Source organism: Trichechus manatus, unplaced genomic scaffold (genome assembly GCF_000243295.1).
Source record: "Trichechus manatus latirostris isolate Lorelei unplaced genomic scaffold, TriManLat1.0 scaffold00138, whole genome shotgun sequence".
NCBI lineage: Eukaryota > Metazoa > Chordata > Mammalia > Sirenia > Trichechidae > Trichechus > Trichechus manatus.
Genome location: NW_004444074.1, coordinates 3,813,432 through 3,828,963, shown reverse-complemented (window position 1 = coordinate 3,828,963; position 15,532 = coordinate 3,813,432). Strand labels below are relative to the sequence as shown.

Here is a 15,532-nt window from a genome sequence, read left to right as displayed (position 1 = left end):
GGGCAAAGGATATGAACAGGCACTTCACCAAGAAGACATTCAGGCAGCTAACAGACACATGAGGAAATGCTCACAATCATTAGCCATTAGAAAAACGCAAATCAAAACTAAAATGAGATACCATCTCACCTAATCTATGTTGGAGAGGTTGTGGAGAGACTGGAACACTTAATACAGTGCTGGTGGGAATGTAAAATGGTACAACCACTTCGGAAATCAATTTGATGCTTCCTTAAGAAGCTAGAAATAGAAGTACCATATGATCTAGCAATCTTGCTCCTTGGAATATATCCTAGAGAAATAAGAGCCATCACATGAATAGATATATGCACACCCATGTTCACTGCAGCACTCTTCACAATAGCAAAAAGATGAAAACAACCTAGGTGCCCATCAACGGACGAATGGATAAACACATTATGGTATAGTCACACAATGGAATACTACGCAACGATAAAGAACAACAATGAATCTGCGAAACATCTCATAGCATGGATGAATCTGGAAGGCATCATGCTGAGTGAAATTAGTTTCAAACAGACGAAATATTGTATGAGACCACTATTATAAGAACTCAAGAAAAGGCTTAAACACAGAAGAAAACATTCTTTGATGGTTACAAGGGTGGGGAGGGAGAGAGGGGGTACTCACTAACTAGACAGTAGATAAGAATTATCTCAGGTAAAGGGAAGGAAAACACACAATACAGGGGAAGTCAGCACAACTGGACTAAACCAAAAGCTAAGAAGTCTCTGAATGCAAGCAAACACTTCGAGCAATAGAGTAGCAGGTGTGGGGGTCTGGGGATCATGGTTTCAGGGGACATCTAGATCAACTGGCATAACAAAGTTTATTAAGAAAATATTCTGCATCCCATTTTGGTGAGTGATGTCTGAGGTCTTAAAAGTTAGTGAGCAGCCATCTAAGATGCATTAATTAGTCACCATCAACCTGGAGCAAAAGAGAATGAAGAACACCAAAGACACAAGGAAAATATTAGCCCAAGAGACAGAAAGGGCCACATAAACCAGAGACTCCATCAGCCTGAGACCAGAAGAACTAGATGGTGCCCAGCTAACCACCAATGATCGCCCCAACAGGGAACACAACAGAGAGTCTCTGATGAAGAAAGAGAAAAGTGGGGTGCAGTACTCAAATTCTAGTAAAAAGACCACACTTAATGGTCTGACTGAGACTAGAGGAACCCTCGAAGACATGGCCCCCAGACTCTCTGTTAACCCAGAACTAAAACTATTCCCAAGGCCAACTCTTCAGACATAGATTAGACTGGACTATAAGACATAAAATGATACTAATCAAGACAGCGCTTCTTAGCTCAAGTAGATACATGAGACTAAATGGGCAGCTCCTGTCCAGAGGTGAGATGAGAAGGCAGGGAGAGTCAGGAGCTGGTTGAATGGACACGGGAAATCCGGGGTGGAAAGGAGGAGTGTGCTGTCACAGTATAGGAAGAGCAGCTAGGGTCACATAACAATGTATGTATAAATTTTTGTATGAGAAACTAACTTGAACTGTAAACTTTCACTTAAAGCACAATAAAAAAAAAATAAAGTGTATCAAAATTTTAAAAAATTATACATGATGTATATTCTGTAAATGTTGACTATTAAATAAGACACTGGTAACTATTAAAGAGATGAAGAAGTTTTATAAGAAATTAATCTCTCTGGGTATAAACTGGATTGCTTACCCACTGGTGTGATAGGTTTTGTAAAAGAAAAAAAAGCATGATGTTTTTATTAAGCAGTTGATTTTACAGAAATATTTGTTACATAAAATTAATGGTTGAGATGTTTCTTTATAACATAGTCTAAAGAATCTTGTTTCTTTACTAAGAGAATAAAAAACAATTTTTTTCAGTTTTTAAAGCAGCGAGTTTCCCTTGGGCATTTTAAACAATTTAAAATTTTAGGAACAGGTCTCTTATAGCACAATTCTGTTTAAGTAGAATTGCTCTGCATAAACTTACTTCCCAACAATTAAATTTGTATTGCAAATAATTGCCCCTTCTGGGGAAAGCTGCATCAAAGTGGTTCTCAAAACTTTAGTTTGCATCAAACTCCCCTGGAAAGATTGTCAGAAATGCAGATTCCTGGAGCTACCGCCCAGAGATGCTGATTCAGTAGTCTGGGACTGGGCCCTGGAATTTGCCTTGTAATTTGTGCCCCCAGAGGAGTGTGATGTAGAGTCCTGGGCACCTTGAGAAACACTGTTCAGTTTAGGTTGTGTAATTTCTACCGCAGCTCCTGGTGTACTTACATAAGGTTACAAAGTCATTGTGATGAGGTAGTCAGACTGCTTGGCTGCTGTTAAAAGGCTGACTTAAAGAACTAATCCGTTGTCTTAAAAACAATCTCATGGAAGCTTCAGGGAATGATGTTTCAGGAAGTGGGCATATATCCAGATATTACATTTTAAGGATATTCCTGACTGGCCCAAACAATCAAAAACAAACTAACCACAGATAAAGAACCATATTGTACTTGCCAAGGCATTCATAGAAAATACCATTTTCTTAGTTGGATTTACAAAAGTACTTAAACTGTACCCTTAAATAATCATAGAAATTGGTAACTTTTTCCAAGAAATTATGTTTCTCCAGTTAAATAAGAAAACATTTTAAGCATAGCAACATCATTTAAATATAAAAATATTATAATAGATATGTCTCTAAAGTTATGCTATGTAAATCACATCATTTAAAATGATACGGGCACAGGCTAGAATAAACTCCAAATGGATCAAAGATTAAATGTAAAACATGAAACCAAAGATTTAAATATAAAATATAAAAGTACACACACCCAAAGCAAAATTCCTTAAAAATTTAAAAGTGGCCTGTTTCTGAATCTCCTCATAAAGATTGCCTAGATGAGCAATAACCCAGTGAAATCAGGTTGAGGTTCTGGATTTATGAGGTCTTAGACAATGGGTCCAGGTCTTGAGTTTTTAATCTATTAACGGCATTGATACATCATGTCTCAGGTGGTGTCCAGAAACTCATTAAGTCAAAAACACCTCAGCATCCTCCTACCTCATTTTTAACACCACAATAATAATGCAGCTGGGATCTGGGATCCTGTCTCAAAGAACAAGTCCCTGAAGCACTTTGCCATTTTCCCCCAAGTTCCCATAGCTAATCCTCCTTCCCAGGTAAAATCAACTCACCCCGTGTTTGTTTTTCAACAGCCTCTTTCCACATGAAGTTTTCTCGCAATTTTTCCTGGATTTCTTCTAGGGCAAGGAGAACATCTCTTGTTTTTCCCTCAGATGTGTTGGAAGTCACTAGCTTTGGAGAAGCCAAGGAAAGGTCCACCCCATGAGAAAAAGCCTACAGATGAATCATAAAAATAAATAAACGAAAGTCCCTTATGGAATCCATCAAATATTATATTCAAGTTCTGCCATCCATGTAAAATTTTCCATTTACCGCCTAACAAGTTTTCAAAACACACAATTAGCTCCCCACCCCCCCCAAAAAGAAAAGCATAATTAGGTCCTCAAAATATGTTCATTGAAAACTATCTGGAATAAGATAATAAAATTAAGATGAATTTTAATATAATTTTATAAAATAAACATTAAAAAAAAATTAAAATTTAATATATTAAAGAGTAGTTACTTCTGGGTAGTGGGGTTATGGCTGATTTTTTTTTTCCTTTGAACAGCTAGGTTTTCTAATATTTTGTGCAGCGAACATGGATTTCTTAGACGACACCCAAAAACATTTTAAAATTTTAGGCTCATCTCACAGGGGCTTTACAGAATAAATAAATAATAAAGATGGTCACTGAAATAAGCCACAGAGGCCAGAATAATCTTCCCCTGATTGTTATCATTATATCATGCCACCTCTTAAGCGTCAACATCAACAGCCAGATTGCCTTCCGGGGCCTCCACCACATGCTGCTTGTTTTTCTTCCACCTCACGCCCTGTTATTTCCCAACACAGCCTCTCATCTACTCACCAAGGTCCTTCTTTCCCAACTTTGCCTTTTCCATTTCCCATTCTTTTCACCAATGATAGTGGTAGTGTTGCTGTTGTAAGCTGCCACTGAGTTGGCCCCCTGCCTCATGGCAACCTGTCCCCGAACTCATGTCGACTCCATGCACAAGAGGATGAAACCCTGCCCAGTCCCGTACCATCCCTATGATCAGTTGCACATGAAACCATTGTGATCCATAGGGTTTTCATTGGTCAGTTTCCAGAAGTAGATTGCCAATGTTAATTGAACTGTTCATGTAGAAATTGTGAACGGATGTGCGTCTGGTTATGTATATTGCCACCAATAATAAATTTTTTTTAAAAAGTAGATTGTCAGGCCTTTCTTCCTAGTCATCTTAGTGTGGAAGCTCTGCGGAACCTGTTCCACATCACAGCAGCAACATGCAAGTCTCCACTGACAGACAGGTAGTGACCGTGCATGAGGTGCATTGGACAGGAATAAAACCCAGGTCTCCCGCTTGGAAGGTGAGAATTCTACTACCAGTGCCTCATAATGGCAGTACTAGGCACCACTTTCTGAGCACGTTCCATATGCTAGGTACTGCTTATCTCTAATTTGTGTAACAACCTTTCAAGGCAGGTTTTATTATCCTCATTTTACAAAACAAGAAATTGTGGTTCATGGTGATTACATTGCCATAGTTAATTGTAGTCTACATTTTCACATTGCTTTACAGTTTTTTATACAAGATCTTTTTCAATGCTCCGCACAAACCAGTGAGGTGGCAAGCCATGTATCTTATTCCTATTTTACAGTTAGAAACCTACGGCTCAGGAAGATGAAATGACTTGCCCAAGGTCATAATACCACTGAGTGGCAAAGTCAGCTCTGAAAGTCAGATGCTCAGACTTTCCACCCTCAACGCACTGCATCCCTGAAGACCCATTTCTTATTCACTCATTCAGTGGGTATTTGTGAGCACCTACTATGTGTCAGGAACTGTGCTAGGGCCTGGGGATACAATGGTGAACAAAAGAACAAAAGCAGTCAAGGTCCCCCACAACTACCACAGCCTCTACCAGACTGAGTCCAGCACAACTAGATGGCGCCTGGTTACCACCACCGACTGCTCTGACAGGAATCACAACAGAGGGTCCCAGACAGAACTGGAGAAAAATACAGAATAAAGTTCTAACTCACAAAAAAAGACCAGACTTACTGGTCTGACAGAGACTGGAGAAACCCCAAGAGTATGGCCCCCAGGCACCCTTTTAACTCAGTAATGAAGTCACTCCTGAGGTTCACCCTTCAGCCAAAGATTAGTCAGCCCCATAAAACAAAACAAGACTAAATGGGCACACCAGCCCAGGGGCAAGGACGAGAAGGCAGGAGGGGACAGGAAAGCTGGTAATGGGGAACCCAAGGTTGAGAAGGGAGAGTGTTGATATGTCATGGGGTTGGCAACCAATGTCACACAACAATATATGTATTAATTGTTTAATAAGAAACTAATTTGTTATGTAAACCTTCATCTAAAGCACAATTTTAAACAAAAAAGCAGTCAAGGTCCCTACCTTCATGAAGCTTAGAGCCCAGTGGGGAGTGGGGACAGACATTAATAATTATGACACAAATCATTATAAAGTTGCAACTGTGATAACTGCAACAGATAAAAGTTACCTGGAATTATAAGAGTCTCTAATACCCACAGCTGTTGAGTCGATTCCAACTCAGAGTGACCCTACAGAACTGCCCCATAGGGTTTCCAAGGCTGTAAATCTTTAGGGAAGAAGACTGCCACATCTTCCTCCCACTGACTGGCTGGTGGGTTCGAACCACTGACCTTTCCGTTAGAAGCCGAGTGCTTTAACCACTGTGCCACCAGGGCTCCTAAGAGCCTCTAATAAAAAAACCAAAAAACCCGTTGCCATCAAGTTGATTCCAACTCATAGCGACCTTATAGAACAGAGTAGAACTGCCCCATAGGGTTTCCAAGGAGCGCCTGGTGGAATCAAACTGCCAACCTTTGGTTAGCAGCCGTAGCTCTTAACCACTACACCACCAGGGTTTCCGATAGGGAAATTTAACTTGTTCGAGGAAATCAGTTAAGCCTTCCCTGAGGAAGTGACGACCTAGCTGGGGTCTGCAGGACCAGCAGGCGTTAACCAGGTGACAGGGTGAAGGGAGAGCATTCCAGGAAGTGCTCCCTGTGGTGGGAGGAAGCAAGACCCACTGGATGGACCAACGCGGGAGCTATGGCGAGACTGGAGAGGCAGACAAGGATGGATCCTACAGGGCTTTGTTGGTCCTGTGAGGATTTTGGTGTTAATCTTAAGCAAAAAGACATTACTGGAGTTTTTAGCAGAGGAGTAACACGATCAGATTTGTATTTGAGAGGATCACTGTGTTGGCGGTGAGAACAGAAGAGGGGGTAAGAGTGGAGCAGTTAGGTGGCTATCATAGCAATCCAGGTAGGACATGATCATAGGCTTGGATTAGAGAAGTCTCAAAGCTCAATAGTACTAAATAGATTCGAGAGATGTTTAGGCAATTCTTGGAGCTACGGTAGGCTTCATATTGGGGGTAAGGGAGAGGGGGGTGACAAGACTGGCTCCCAGGTTTCTGGCTTGTGCACTTGGAAGGATAATGGGGTGAGTCACTGAGATGGGGAGTCCCAGAGGAGGAACAGTTTGGAACATGTTAAGTGTGATGTGTCTTTGAGATACCCAAAAGGAAAAGATGAGATGGAAGATACCAGCCTAGAGCTTAGAGAAGGGTCCAGGATGGAAGTGTTTGTGCATAGAGTGGTAATTAATACCATGAGTGTGGGGAAGACCACTTCAGGGGAAGAGAAAGGAACCTACAACTGAGCCTTGAAGAATTCCAGCATTTAAGTGCTGAGTAGAGAGGGTGAGCCTGAAAAATAGACTGAGAAGGAGAAGGTGGGGCTGGGGGAGGACTGGGAGGCTTGTGTTTTAGAAGTTAAGGGAAGAGAATGCTTCAAGAAGAAAGATGTGATCAGTTGTGTGAAAGGCTGCTGAGAAGTCAATGGAGATAAGAACTAGAATGTCTGCAGGATTTACTTGGAGGTCATCGGTGACCTCAGAGAGAGCTGGTTAGGTGGAGTGATGAGATGAAATCTAGCTCAAAGCTTCCCAACCTCGCTTCAAGCACTCCAAGCTTCTGATCATCTGTGTTTGGTAGTCAACAGGACAATGAAACATTGAGATGTATTGCATCCTTCAACTCAAAATATATTCATGTTGTCCCAGCTGGAAGGCACCCTTTGCTCATCCCCCTGGAAATCCTTCCCTGTCCAAGCTGACCATACCATGCCCAAATTGCTCAGTTCATTGTCTGCCTCAGATTGTGAGAGGGGTCTCTGACTCTGAAGGTTCCTGGTGATGTCTACAAGCTGCTCCACCAGCTCTGCCAGCTCCCGACCAACTTCTGGGATGCTCCTCTGTGCCGCTGCCTTTAAAAGAGCAAAGATATAACATAAAGCTGGCCCCAGCATCCAGCACCTGACAGAGGCAGCCAAAAACAATGGGTAAAGGAAGCAGGCAAGGAAGGGATGAAAGAACTAACCATTGTCCAGAAAATGAGCAGGTAGACCTTGTGCATTCCCATTTCCCACTACTGATCTTCCAGTGGCCATAACAGGGAACCCTAGTTCATCCATGGGATGGGGATGGGCGTGAAGTGTGAAAGGAAACTTATGGGTTGCTTTATGCGGAGGAAGTCACAGAGGAAATGCGGTGAGAGAGCCTGGATGTGGCAGGGTAGGTGGAGGCTGATAAGGTGAGTGGTGAGGTGGAAGGCACTAGGCCCAGGTTTGAGCTCCACTCTTGTCTATGACTCATCCTGTGACCTCACCTTCCTCCCTTTCCTCTTCAGTAGTACAAAGGATCTACCTAACTGTTCACTGTGAAAGTATCTCAGAGACTTTAAAGTGTTGTACAGATGTAAGCTCTTCTTATTGACATCCAGCACATTTTTTAAAAAAAACATTCAGATGAGAGTGCTAAACAGCTTTACTTTAAAGAGCTTACTCTGCTGAGCTGCCTGGTTGGGGTGGGAGTAAGTTTTGCAGCCAACACATACTGGCAACGGCATCAAGACCTGGTGACATTCATCAGAGGCTGGACCCAGACCTCAAACGGAGAACTTTGGTTCTATGTAGAGTCACAGAAATACACGAAGATGTTCATCATCCAACTGTAAATAAACCAGATTTTTTTATTTGTTTAACTTTGGGCATTTTTTATTTTTAAAATCATGTTGGAACTTCAAAAACTGGAATTGATCTAGAACCTTTTTCATCTCTACGAAGCCCAGAGGTCCTCCCAAATAACATGCTTGGAAGCCACAATCAGGCTATTTTATCAAGGGGGGAGGTGACAGACCACTGATAACACTACTTGCTTCTAAGTTTCCAGGCCCCAGTTTTCAGGGACCTGGAACTCTGGAGTGGAGGCCTTATCCGGGCACCTGAGCTAATTCAAAACCTTTAAAAAATAAGTGCATTACTTTTTCCATCATAAAAGAAACGTACACTCATTGAACTGAATTTGAAAAACAGAGAATTAGAAGAAATGTTTTTACATCATCCAATGTCCTATCAATCACTTTAATTTAAAAGCCAATTCGAAGTGTATTCAATCACTAAAAGCTAAGTTTACGAAGAGTTTAAAGGACCAGAGGGATAATTCTGTGTTTATACTAAAAACGAAGAGGACACACTCGGCTGTACAACGCGGTCTCAACTCTGTTTAAAAAGACCGCGGAAAGGCCGAAAAGAAGTGGAAATAGGCCAAAGTGTATAGCAGCTAGGTTGACAGTAGGGTTCTGCTTGTCTGAACTTTCCAAAGATTCGCCAAAGAGCGGGTTCTACTCTTAGGTTGAGAAAGTTAATGTAAAAGCCGAAAGGCTGGAGGAGGGAAGCAGAGCCGAAACCGGGGAGTGGGGTGGGGCGCTGGGAGAAGGATGGGGAAGGCAGCCCGGGCAGGTTGCAGAGTCCCGCCTCCCTACCGGCAGCTGTGCTGGGCGGCGCGCGGGGTCGGGGGCCGGGCGGGGGGCAGCGCTGCGGCCGGCCTCCAGCTCGCGCACCGCCCGACTGTACTTGTCAGCCAGGTCCTGCAGCATCGTGTTCTTCCGCAGCGGCGGCTTCTGCGGGGCGCACTCGCGGCAGGTGGGACAGGCCCAGCGGGGCTTCTCGCGCCACGCGTCCCACAGGTTCTTCAGACAGGAGCTGCAGAAGCTGTGGCCGCAAGGCAGCGTGACGGGGGAGTTGAGCAGCCCGCGGCAGATGATGCAGCCCAGGTCGTCCTCGTTGAGCCACACAGGGATGGCCGGGCCGGAGTCGAAGCCCGCCATGGTGGCAGCTGAGGGGCGGGAGCGTGGGGGGTGGGGGTGCGGAAGTCAAGACCCAGCTGGGGACCGGCCGCCCTCTGCCACTTCTCCTCTGGCTCCTCCCTCGCTCTTCCTCTCCCCGCCTCCCGCCTTCCTGCTGCGTCGTCCCCTCCTCTCTCCGATCCTGCCCTTTTTCCTTCTGTCCAAAAAAAAAAAAAAAATAAGTTGCCCTTGAGTCGATTCTGACTCATGGCGACCCCATGTATGCAGAGAACTACGCTCTGCAGGGTTTTCAGATCTGTGACCTTTCAGAAGCAGATCGCCAGGCCTGTCTTCCGAGGCGCCTCTAGGTGGGTTGGAACATTGGTAGAGCGCTTAGCCGTTTGCACCACCTAGGGATTCTCCTCTTCAGTCTCCCTGAAAGCTGCTTTAGTGTCTCCACTGTCCAACTGGCAGCATCCTCTGGGTTAAGCTGACCCTCCATTACTGCCTCCTGTACTGGAAATCAGCTTGTCCCCAAACCGCTAGGCACCCACTGATGTCTCAAAGGCTCCCTATAGTTTGATGTCCCCATTAAGACATAACCCTGACAACTCTTGGGAGAAGGAAAAAGAGAGGATTCGATTCAAGAACTTACTTATGAGAATGCGTCCATTAGGTGGCATCCAACCCCTCTAGCAAGTAGTAAGGAAATAAGAGCTACCTGGTGCCCAACAGCTGGGAAGCTCTTTAAAAATACCAATGGTGTTGACATGTCGTGGGGTCATTAACCAGTGTCATAAAACAACATGTGTACTGACTGTTTAACGAGAAACTATTTGTTCTGTAAACCTTCACCTAAAATACAGTAAAAATAAAATAAAATAAAAATACCAATGTTTGCACCTGACCCCAGAGAGTCTAATTTCATTGTCTGGGGTGGAGCCCCAGCAGGGTTTTTTTTTTGTTTGTTTGTTTAAATCCCTGTTGATATCACACACAGGTAACATTTTGCTGAAGATAATTCAGAAACGGTTGTGGCAGTGCATCCGCAGGGAACTGCCAGAAATTCAAGCCAGATTCAGAAGAGGATGTGGAAGGAAGGATATCATCGCTGATGTCGTATGGATCTTGGCTGAAAGCAGAGAATACCAGAACGATGTTTACCTGTGTTTTATTGACTACGCAAAGGCATTTTGTGTGGATCATAAGAAGTTATGGACAAAGATTAGACAGGCTTATAAAACAAGCAATAACATATGTGAGAACCATGCTTAGTTCAATCAAATATATGAGACCAAATGGGCAACTCCTGCTGAAAAGCAAGAAGAGAAGGCAGGAAGGGACAGGAAAACTGGACAAATGGACAGGGGGAACCCAGGGTGGAAAGGAAGAGAGTGCTGTCACATTGTGGGGATTGCAATCAATGTCACAAAACAATATGTGTATAAACGTTTGAATGAGAAACTTACTTGAGCTGTAAACTTTCACCTAAAGCACGATTTTAAAAAGGTGGGGAGGGGAATGTAAAACAGAAGTTCAGACTCTCATGGATTCCAGATTTCCTGGAGCCATGAAGGTTGGCTGAACCCCTGAAACTATTGCCCTGAGATAATCTTTAAACCTTAAACCAAAAATGTCCCCTGAACTCTTAAAGCCAAACAATAATTTAGCTTAACTAGTAAAAAATGTCTGCCTTGAGCATTATGCTCTTCTAAGCACTCTCTATATGAGATCAAATTGACAGCAGCAACTTGAAAAACTAGATAGGAATCTTAGGGGGCAGTGAATTTATGTTAATTGAGAGGAATAACTCAGAAAAGGAGGGTGAGGAGGGTTGCACAACTTGAAGAATGTAAGCAATGTCACTAAATGGTTCATGTAGAAACTGTTGAATTGGTGTAGGTTTTGCTGTGTATATTCTCAACAACAACAACAAAATAAATAAAATTAAATTTAAAAAAAAAGAAAATCTCCTTTGATCTAAACCTGCCTTTAGCTACCTGCCGTTGTCTTTTCCATTTCACAGCCTGGTTTCTTGAAAGAGTGGGTTAACCAGTTGTCTTCAAACTGTTTTTTCTTGGACACTTCCTAAAGGTTTTATGCAAAAACATATAATGGTTACAAAGAAAGGGAGGGGGGGCTGACGGGAATGGTTGGCTCCAGCCATAAAAATACATAAAAAGCTATGCATTTTCATTTACGTAGGAAGTCTTATTTCTTTATCTTCTTGAACTTGTATTTCCCTTCCACTTGCTTCACAGAACTATCTTCTAAGGTAATATATTTTTGTGCATGAAGTCTTTTATCACCCTATAATACTTCTCTGCAACAAGAATATGTATAAATTGAAATTTTTAATCTTTTTCACTTACTATGACAAAAAAGACTATTGTTAAATTTTTCTTCTTGAATTGTCGTTACAAATTTTTATTAGCACTCGAAACAAAAACTATATTGTCAATTTATATAAATAATTGTCAAACAATAAGTAAAAATATTATTGGAAATACAGTTCTGAATGAGCTGGATGGGTTGGTTTCTTTTAATACTGCATTCAGCTGTGGATGGACATTACTTAACGCTAGAATGAGAGAAGGTTCAGCAATAAATCCTGTACTTTTTAAAAATAAATGTTAGTGCTGACAAACCTTGTTTACATACATTAATAGATGATGACGTCACACATTTCGTTGAACACCTTATGAGATACATGCAAAATATCACGTCATGATCGATCATAGAAGTTATTTTTAATTATCTCTCAGGTGACAACTTGATTCAGTGCTCCTTTGTTTTTTTGTTGAAAGTAAGGAATTTGAAACCACCTGTGTTGCAGAAGGCGGAGGTATTCGGTTTCCCATCTTCTGGGAAGTATGCCAAAAAGACTTTACCAAAGTTTACCAAATGACTATCAATTATAACAGTTACTCTTTTACTAGGAGTTACCTGTTTAACCTGATATACTCAGAAAGGCCTAGTGAAATTAGCATTGTCAACACACCTTTGTCTATATACCTTTTTGAAAAGTTGCTTTTATCTTGTCATATGCTTGAAATATATTTTCTTCAAAAATTTGGAGCTTCACTTTTAGCTTATTCAAATTATGCAAAATATTTGCCACATAACCTAGCTAGCAAAACCAGTTCCCACTGTCAAACCAGTCAGTTAATTCAGACTTAATTTCTGTCCGAGAGCAACGTCATTTTTAGATTCAAGTAAATGTGTTAATACACATTTCTGTGACTCTGGCTTCTAATGCTAAGTTAGATGAGAAATGGCAAGGTTATTGAGTTTGTGCACTGGATGAAAGAAGGCATAGCTGCCATTAACATGATTTATCAATGCTTTCTTGGCTCTTATTAAATTCCTTCAGGGACAAAGCATTTTTCCTCAGGGGAAGGAAGAGGTCATTAAATGAACGTTGTCCTTGCTTCCACTCCACTTTACAATATGTGAATCCAAAACATTGAACATAGGCCAAAACACCCAATTTCTATTACCAAACAAAAATCTGCATAAAATAGAGAAAGTCATGAACCCTGACCTCAACGTCTTAAAGACGGCTTCACTAACTCTGTTAAGGGAATAAAAAGACAAGCCGCAGACTGGGGGAAAATGTTTGCAAGTCCCATATCTGTCCAAAAAGTAGTATCCAGAATTTATTAAAAAAAAACTCACAAAACTCAACAATAAGAAAAAAACCTGCTTAAAAAAGGGGTCAATGCTCTTGGAGAGTCATTTCATCAAAGACAGCAAATAAGCATGCAAAAAGATGTTCAACATCATTAGCCACTAGGGAAATACAAATAAAAATCATGATGAGCTACCACTACATACCTATTATAATGGCTAAAATGAAAAATATCGACAATACTAAGTGCTAGTGATGATGCAGAGTAACTGGAACTCTCATATAGTGCTGGTGGAAATGCAGAGTGGTATAGTCACTCTAAGGAGCCCTGATGCGCAGTGGTTAAGAGCTCAGCTGCTAACCAAATGGTCCATGGTTTGAACCCACCAGCTGCTTCTTGGAAGAAAGGTGTGGCAGTTGGCTCTGGTGAAGATTTACAGCCTTGTAAACCCTAAGGGGCAGTTCTACCATATCCTATAGGATCATTATAAGTCAGACTCGACTTGATGGCATTGGATTTGTTTTATTTGTTTGTCTATGTTTTTAATAGCCACTCTGGAAAGCAGTTTGACAGTTTCTTATAAAATTAAATATACACCTACCGTATGATCAACTCGTCTGTCAGTTTATTATACTGTGGTGGTTTGCGTGTTGCTGTGATGCTGGAAGCTATGCCACTGGTATTTCAAATACCAGCAGGGTCACCCTTGGTGAACAGGTTTCAGCATAGCTTCCAGACTAAGATAGACAAGGAAGAAGGACTGGTGGTCTATTTCTGAAAAAATTGGCCAGTGAAAACCTTATGAATAGCAGCAGAACATTGTCTGATATAGTGCTGGAAGATGAGCCCTCAGGTTGGAAGGCACTCAAAATCCAACTGGCCTCCTCAAAGTAGAGTTGACTTTAATGATGTGGATGGAGTAAAGCTTTCAGGACCTTCATTTGCTAATGTGGCATGACTTAAAATGAGAAGAAACAGCTGCAAACGTCCACTAATAATCAGAACATGGAATGTACAAAGTACGAACCCAGGAAAATTGGAAGTCAACAAAAATGAAATGGAACACATAAAGATCAATATTCTAGACATTAGTTAGCTGAAATGGACTGATATTGGCCATTCTGAATCGTGCAATCATATTGTCTACAGTTCTGGGAATGACAGATTGAAGAGGAATGGCATCACAATTTATCATCGAAAAGAATATTTCAGTATCTATCTAGAAGTACAATGTCAGCGATAAGATACTATCCATACTCCTACAAGGAAAACCAGTTAATACGACTATTATTCAAATTTATGCACCAACCATTAATGCCAAAGGTAAGGAAATTGAAGATTTTTACCAACTGCTATAGTCCGAAGTTGATCAAACGTGCCATCAAGACGCATTGATAATTACTGGTGATTGAAATACAAAATTCAGAAACAAAGAAGGATTGGTAGTTGGAAAATACGGCCTTGGTGATAGAAACAGTATTGGAGATCACACAATAGAATTTTGCAAGACCAATGACTTATTCACTGCAAATACCTTTTTTCACCAACATAATCGGTGACTATACGCATGGACCTTGCCGGATGGAATACACAGGAATCAAATCGACTACATCTGTGGAAAGAGATGATGGAGAAGCTCAATATCATCAGTCATAACAAGGCCAGAGGCTGACTGTGGAACAGACCATCAATTGTTCATATGTTCAAGTTGAAGCTGAAAAAAATTAGAACAAATCTGCAGGAGCCAAAGTAAGACCTTGAGTATATCCCACTTGAATTTAGACATCATCTCAAGAATAGATTTGACACATTGAAAACTAATGACCAAAGACCAGACAAGTTGTGGAATGACATCAACGACATACATGAAGAAAGCAAAAGGCCATTAAAAAGGCAGGTAAGAAAAATAAAACCAAAATGGATGTCAGAAGAGACTCTGAAACTTGCTCTTGAACACAGAGTAGCTAAAGAAAATGGAAGAACTGAAGTAAAAGAGTTGAACAGAAGATTTCAAAGGATGGCTTGAGCAGACAAAGTAAAGTATTATAATGAAATGTGAAAAGACCAGGAGTTCGAAAACCAAAAGAGAAGAACATGTTTGGCATTTCTCAAGCTGAAAGAACTGATAAAAAAACACAAGACTTGAGTTGAAATATTGAAGGATTCTACAGGGAAAATATTGAACGACGCAGGAAATGTCAAAGGAATATGGAAGGAATACACAGAGTCACAGTACCAAAAAGAATTGGTTGATGTTCAACCACTTCAGGAGGTAGCATATGATCAAGAACGATGGTACTGAAGGAAGAAGTCCAAGCTGCACTGAAGACACTGGCAAAAAACAAGGTTCCAGAAATTGACAGAATACCAGATGAGATGTTTCAACGAACAGATATAGCACTGGAGGCACTCACTTATTAATGAGAAGAAATTTGGAAGACAGCTACCTGGCCAATCAACTGGAAGAGATCCCCATTTGTGCCCATTCCGAAGAAAGATGATCCAACAGAATGCGGAAATTATGGAACAACATCATCAACATCACATGCAAGTAAAATTTTGCTAAAGAAAAGTCAAAGTGGTACAGCACTACATTGA

The 15,532-nt window shown here is 41.4% G+C and overlaps 1 protein-coding gene across 2 annotated transcripts in view; it reads right to left on the bottom strand.

The window, feature by feature from the left end:
• RNF135 (ring finger protein 135) overlaps positions 1-9,361 on the bottom strand; it is a 19,358-nt gene extending 9,997 nt beyond the window's left edge. The window contains exons 1-3 of one of the 2 annotated variants that reach the window (XM_023739651.1): positions 9,000-9,361; positions 7,300-7,443; positions 3,190-3,352 (exon numbers count right to left, since the gene is read on the bottom strand). In XM_023739651.1, the coding sequence (XP_023595419.1) occupies positions 3,190-3,352; positions 7,300-7,443; positions 9,000-9,344 (652 nt within the window). In that variant the 5' untranslated portion in view covers positions 9,345-9,361. The remainder of the gene's footprint in view (positions 1-3,189; positions 3,353-7,299; positions 7,444-8,999) is intronic. The other variant, XM_004385452.3, reaches the window with a different exon arrangement.
• Positions 9,362-15,532: the final 6,171 nt, after the last annotated feature.